Source organism: Apaloderma vittatum, unplaced genomic scaffold, assembly GCF_000703405.1.
Source record: "Apaloderma vittatum isolate BGI_N311 unplaced genomic scaffold, ASM70340v1 scaffold24093, whole genome shotgun sequence".
NCBI classification, from domain to species: Eukaryota; Metazoa; Chordata; class Aves; order Trogoniformes; family Trogonidae; genus Apaloderma; species Apaloderma vittatum.
The window spans coordinates 23961-29960 of NW_009706842.1; the positions used below are offsets into that span (position 1 = coordinate 23961).

The window sequence follows — 6000 nt, forward strand, 5'->3', positions numbered from 1 at the left end:
TGTTCTGTGTGTGGTTTTGTTTTTTAATAATAAAATCTTTGATAACCATTACAGGCTATGATTTTATGCCTTGATTGTAGAATCATAGAATAATTTAGGTTGGAAAAGTCCCTTAAAATCACTAAGTCCAACTATTAGCCTCTAATGCCAGATCCACCACTAAACCACATCCCTAAGCGCCATATCAACATATTTTTTTATATACCTCCAGGGATGGGCTCAATCACTTTTCCAGACAGCCTGTTCCAGGTTGACAATGCTTCTGTTGAAAATTTTTTCCCTAATACTCAGTGTCCCCTGGTGCAACCTGAGGCCATTCCCTCTTGTCCTGTCATTGGTTACTTGGGGGAAAAAACTGATCCCCACCTCCTTTCAGGTAGTTTTAGAGTGTGGTAAGATCTCCCCTGAGTCTCATTTTCTTCAGGCTGAATAATCCCAGTTCCCTCAGCTGCTCCTCATAATAAATCCAAACAAGTTAACTGAGTATTTTAGATTATGTTAAAATTATCTTTTATCAATTCATCAGAAAAAAAAAGAGAAAAATTTAAGAACATTATAATGACAATTATCAAGGTAGAATCATAAAATGTCTTTGGTTGGAAGGTACCTTGAAGATCATCTAGTTCCAACCCCTCTGCCATGGACAGCGACACCTCCCTCCCACTAGACCAGGTTGCTCCAAGCCCCATCCAGCCTGACCTTGAACACTTCCAGGCCTGAGGCCTCCACAACTTCTCCAGGCAACCTGTTCTAGTCTCATCACCCTCTCAGTGAAGAATTCCTTCCTGTCCAATCTAAATCTATGCTCTTTCAGTTTAAAACTGTTGTGCTTTTAACTATCATAGAATCATAGAATGGCCTAAGATGGAAGGGACCTTAGGGATCATTTTAATCCAGCCTCCCTGCCACCAGGGACACCACCTCTCGACTAGATCAGGCAACACATGTGGACCAAATGGGAATCGAACCTGCGACCTTAGTGTTGTTAGCGCTACGCTCTATTGACTGAGCTAACCGGCCCCCTACAAGCCCTGGTAAAAAAGTCTCTTTCCACCCTTCTTACAAGCCTCCTTTCTATACTGAAAAGCCACAATAAGGTCTCCCCGGAGCCTTCTCTTCTCCAAGCTGAACAATCCCAACTGTGTCACAGATTTTCTTCACAGGAGGGGTGTTCCGGCCCTCTGATATTTCTTGTAGCCCCCTTCTAGACCTGCTTTAACATATCCATGATTCTCTTGCACAGAAGAAAACATAAGTTCACTGCTAGAATCCTGGCCACTGGCATTCAGATGTTACCTGACAAAGATGTCTAAAAAGCTGCAGAGATTTCTGGTCCATCTCTCCTCTGGATAGCACATGGCATCGAAGATGCAACAAAGCATTCACTAGGAGCTGTTCCAGAGTTGGGCAAGGCTGCTCCACTGCCTCAGATTCTCCATCAGACTGCTTCAGAGAAAACTTTTTAAGTCCATGAAGGACCTCAACTGAATTCACTGAGCATAAAATTTCCGCACGAGCAAAGTAAGTGGGGAAGGCATAGCCAACAGAAGGAAATGTCAACAAAGAAGTGAGGAGATTGGTGAGATCAGCTGGACGCACACAACTTTTGAGCACCGCATAAACTTCAGAAGCCACTAATCGCATGCCATGTTGCAGCTGTAAGATAGCAGCTTGCAGTGGAATGATGGCATCAGGGAATACAGCATACTCCTCTGCCAGGTGTTTTCTAAACTGATGCTGAGATTGCTGCCAAGACGCTTCTTCGTTGAAGAGGTTTTGTACTGCTTGGAGCGATTTAGGTCTTTGCCCACGGAGGACCTGCAGAAGGCGGGCTAAAAGATCTTGGACTGAAGAAACTCTCGATATGCTGCTGATGTACTGGTAAGCCTCCTGGTATAAGCAATCATAGGGTGGAGCTGGAGGCCTGAAGGCCTTTTTTCTGGAAAGATTGTTTATTTGCTCCTTCAACCTTTGCATTCTTTCATGCAACAGTCTGTTAAGAAATAACATTGACCAGTTTAGACATATAAACATATTTTGTATTAATATGTTCACGGATATGTAATCTAGGTTAGACATATTAAGGGAAAAAGTAGTATTACTGGAAGCAATTGACAAAACTCAGCCTTGCAGAACTTGCTGTCATTCTCCTTAACCAATAGCATAGAACTATCAGATCCTCTACATGTATAATAACCAAATCCGAAATTTCAGTTAATAGGGGAAAGTCATTAATAATACCCATTTTTCACCTCCATTTACAACAAAAAGCTGGAAACCTGTACAAAGGAGAAATCTCTCTTCACTTAAAATTTCTTCCTCGTGTTCATGTTAAAAAAACAACAACAGGACAATCCAACAACAAAAAAGGCTACAAATTCTTAATGTCAACAAGTGGGAAGATACAAAATTCATCCATAGCAGCAAAGGCTGTTGCTAAAATACATACTTGGAGTTTTCCACCCAGTACAATCACTCCAAGAACTCTAAAATAGCACTGGCATCTCTCGAGGCCTTGAAGAGTTAGTAACATTCCACCTCATTTCAGTTTGTCGATAACATTGTCACATTTTAATCAAACTACCATAATTTAGGTGTATAGCTTTATTTTCACTTTGCAGCATAGCTTCAATTTTATTAAGATACATAGGCCAGGGCTTTAATCATATTTAAAGCAGTACACAGTGCGTGCAGGCAATTCTTTAGTCACTGCAAGTAAACAGAACAGCTTCTTCTGTATTTCTCTTTAGCACTTCAATATGCAAATTAGTATTTTAAAGCCATCAACCTTATTTCTACAGAAGAATGCAAAAATTGTAAAGTTATGGAGAAAAGCTTTGAAGCCCAAGCATCCAAAGATGAAATTTCCAATCTGAAAGAGAAGACTCAAGTGTCTGAGGTGTTACCTGAGATGGGGATGAATATAGTTGGCGATTGCTTCATCTTCAATGCTTTTTCCTGTGTGCAGCTGGGATGACAAATCATTCATTTTCCACTCACATTCCATCTGGTATAACTAAAAAGGAAAGAATAAACCATTCTCTCAGATTCTGGTTTTGGTAACCAAGTAGTTACATCAACTTCTTGGACATAAGAAGTTCTAACTGTATGGTTTAAAAATCACGACCAAAGATCTGCCCAAGAACACCTAAGCCACGCTCCTTTGCATTGATTTTATACATTACAGAAGTAAAAGCCAACTCAGCTCCACACTAACCTCTTCTTTTGTGTACTTGAGCTTGTATTCTCTTTTAACAGCTGGATCAAATCTGGTCTGTGGAAGCCACACCTGGATCTGCACCAAACCAATATTCACCCAAATGCTTCCTCGCCAAGCTGTCTCTGGCAACTCCTTAAGCCCTTCCCCAAAGAACTGCTGCAAGCAAGTGAGCAGGAGAAACAGGAATTCTTTAGGAAGTAACTCCTGATCAGTGATGCTTCTAAGTGTCTTGAGAAGGTACTCGTATGTAACAGGATTCTTGAGGTAGAGCTTCTCACAGCACTCCAAAAATTCTTCTTGAAGATCCACCGGAACCAGATCTACCAGGGCAGAAAGCTGCCTGCTTAGCATTATCCCTTGTAGTCTAGCATCTGTGTGCCTGGAGGCAGAGGAACAAGAAAAGTTTACACATGGTAAGCAAGCTTCTGTAAAGTGATTTAAAAAGCATGTATGTGGAAGAGAGGTCTTAATACCTAAAATCTGCTACTGAAGAGACAGCCAGGTTGGTCCACAGTGCTGTGCTGACTTCACGAATCTGCTGTGCCCTCTCCATCCATTCTCCCAGTGTCACGTGGGATGATGACAGAACAGGAAGCCCACTCACATCCCACTGGCTTATCTTGCTGCTGCTAGTTAGAATTTCAAAGAAGCACTTTGAGAAAACGGCTCGAGTCAAAATACCTGGGCCCTAAATTAAGAGATTAAGAGTTAGATTGTTCAGACACAACTTGCATTGACTATGCTAGAACTTAGAGTATCACTTTAGAAAACTATTGACTTATTTAATAAAAGATAATTCAGCCTAGTTGTTTGATTAGGTCAGAAAAGACAAACCTTCATAGAACAGTTCACATGGGATTTAGAAAAGTTCTTTTCCTCCGTTGCAAGTAGCTGGCTCCAAGTCAACCAGTAGTCCGGGTCCGTGGCAAAGGTACTGCTCCAAAAGGATGCTAATGCAGAGTTCAGTAGTTGAGATGACAAAACAGATATTTCTTCAGGGGATATCTAAGGAGAGAAAAACCTAGAGCTGAGAGTAATTTACAGGGAGCAGAAAAGAATCAAGCACACACACAGAGAAAAAAAAGTATGATACTGCTTTTCAGCAGGGATAGTAAAAAGATAATCCTCCAGATCCTTTCCAGATTCACATAATGTTTGCTGTTCTCAACAAAAAGAGTGCAATTTCTGAGGTCTGCACTGCCTCCTGTCTGTGAAACATGTAGTGTGTTTACAGAGCAGGTTCTCAGATTGCAGCCTCCTGTGCAACCTTTTGCTACAATGAGTTGTAACAGGTTGCATAGGCATGACAAAGACAAAGCCATCCAATATTCCGGTTTGAAGTGTTTAAAGTGAAGTTGCTGCTTTACTGAGCTCTGTGGGAATACAACCACCCGTGTATCATAGCTAGATATTAACTAACTAGAATTTCTCTGCCATATTAAATGCTCTACAAAAAAAGCATCAAATAACCATTTTAGTCTATATGGTCTGCAACAGAGATGTTATAAAAAAATAAATTAGAGGCACGGGAACACAGACAAGCATTTTTCAGCATAAAATTACTTTTGAATACATAGATACAAGCAGACTGGCAGCAGTCATTCAATCAATTTCCTGTTTTCCATTAAGTCACAGATGGGTGAATGGAACAACAGTAGGAAATCAGATCAAATAGAACTATGTTAAGACACTGTTATCCTTTCTTTAAATTTTAATTAACTTTTTTTGCAGGCTCACAGATCACCTTTCTTATTAAAAGAAGGATCCTTGCCAGGCACAGGGAGAAAAATCACACATCAAAAATCTTACAGAGAAATACCTATTTTGAAGAGCATGTTAAAAACTTCTGCAAGACTAATTAAAGTAAAACTTGTTCTTACTTCATTAAGGTGTAACAAGTGCCACAGTCCAGAGAGCTGGTGAGAAGCAGCTGGTGTCAACTTCAGAGAAAAAGCTATAAACTGAACTAGATCTGAACACATGCTTTGCTCTTGACCGCACTTCTCCCTGTAGCAGGTAAAAGAAATGCAACATATGTAATGCTTAAGCAGGGCACATGAAATAAATCATTTGGGTAGTAAAATAAATTGATAATGGTGAAGTCACAATAATGAAGGTTAAAATGACAGCATTTAAAACACTGGAGAAGAACAAGAATAATACCCAAAACATTTGCATCCTTCAAAGTTGGCAAAATCTAAGCACAAAAAAGGGGGAAGAAGTAGCATCTTCTGTAGCTGTAACTCACGTATTCATCAAAACACAAGATTTGGAGACAAACTGTCTCCCTGCTTTACAGTTCTTGTGAAAATCAGAATTTTGCTGAATTCGAGAGTGAATCAGTGATTCTAGGAATCTCACTGCACAGAAGATTACTTTAATTGAAATCCATAAATGATGAGCTCTTTTGAAGAATGGTAAAACACCACTAACGCTTACTGAATTAATTTTAATTTAAACTACAAGTAGTGTGTAGTTTGCACAAGATGAAGCAAGCATGCTAATTACTTTCTCTGTCACCAGGTCTCAGCTCTTCTGCAGTAGTCACTAGCAACATGCCTATAAACATCTTCACGTAACTTCCTAAGATGAAGGACTCCTCTATTTCATTAAAAGGCAAATGTTATGTATTTCCAAAAGCAAAATACTATGTACCATTTACTACATAAAAGGTTTTATTTTTCACTCTATCTATAATCCTTTTCTACCATTAATGAAGCAATTCCTGGAGCCTAATGTGTTTACTCTAAGTGGCTTGGACATCCGCCTTTCTGTACTTG

At 39.9% G+C, this 6000-nt stretch overlaps 1 protein-coding gene across 1 annotated transcript in view; it reads right to left on the reverse strand.

The window, feature by feature from the left end:
• The window catches only part of MDN1 (MDN1, midasin homolog (yeast)), a gene marked incomplete at both ends in the record, with an annotated part of 71693 nt that overhangs the window by 22578 nt on the left and 43115 nt on the right, over positions 1-6000 (reverse strand). The window contains 6 exons of the mRNA XM_009865946.1: positions 1297-1993; positions 2907-3016; positions 3218-3599; positions 3694-3908; positions 4055-4225; positions 5101-5227. Coding sequence (XP_009864248.1) covers positions 1297-1993; positions 2907-3016; positions 3218-3599; positions 3694-3908; positions 4055-4225; positions 5101-5227 — 1702 coding nt within the window. The remainder of the gene's footprint in view (positions 1-1296; positions 1994-2906; positions 3017-3217; positions 3600-3693; positions 3909-4054; positions 4226-5100; positions 5228-6000) is intronic.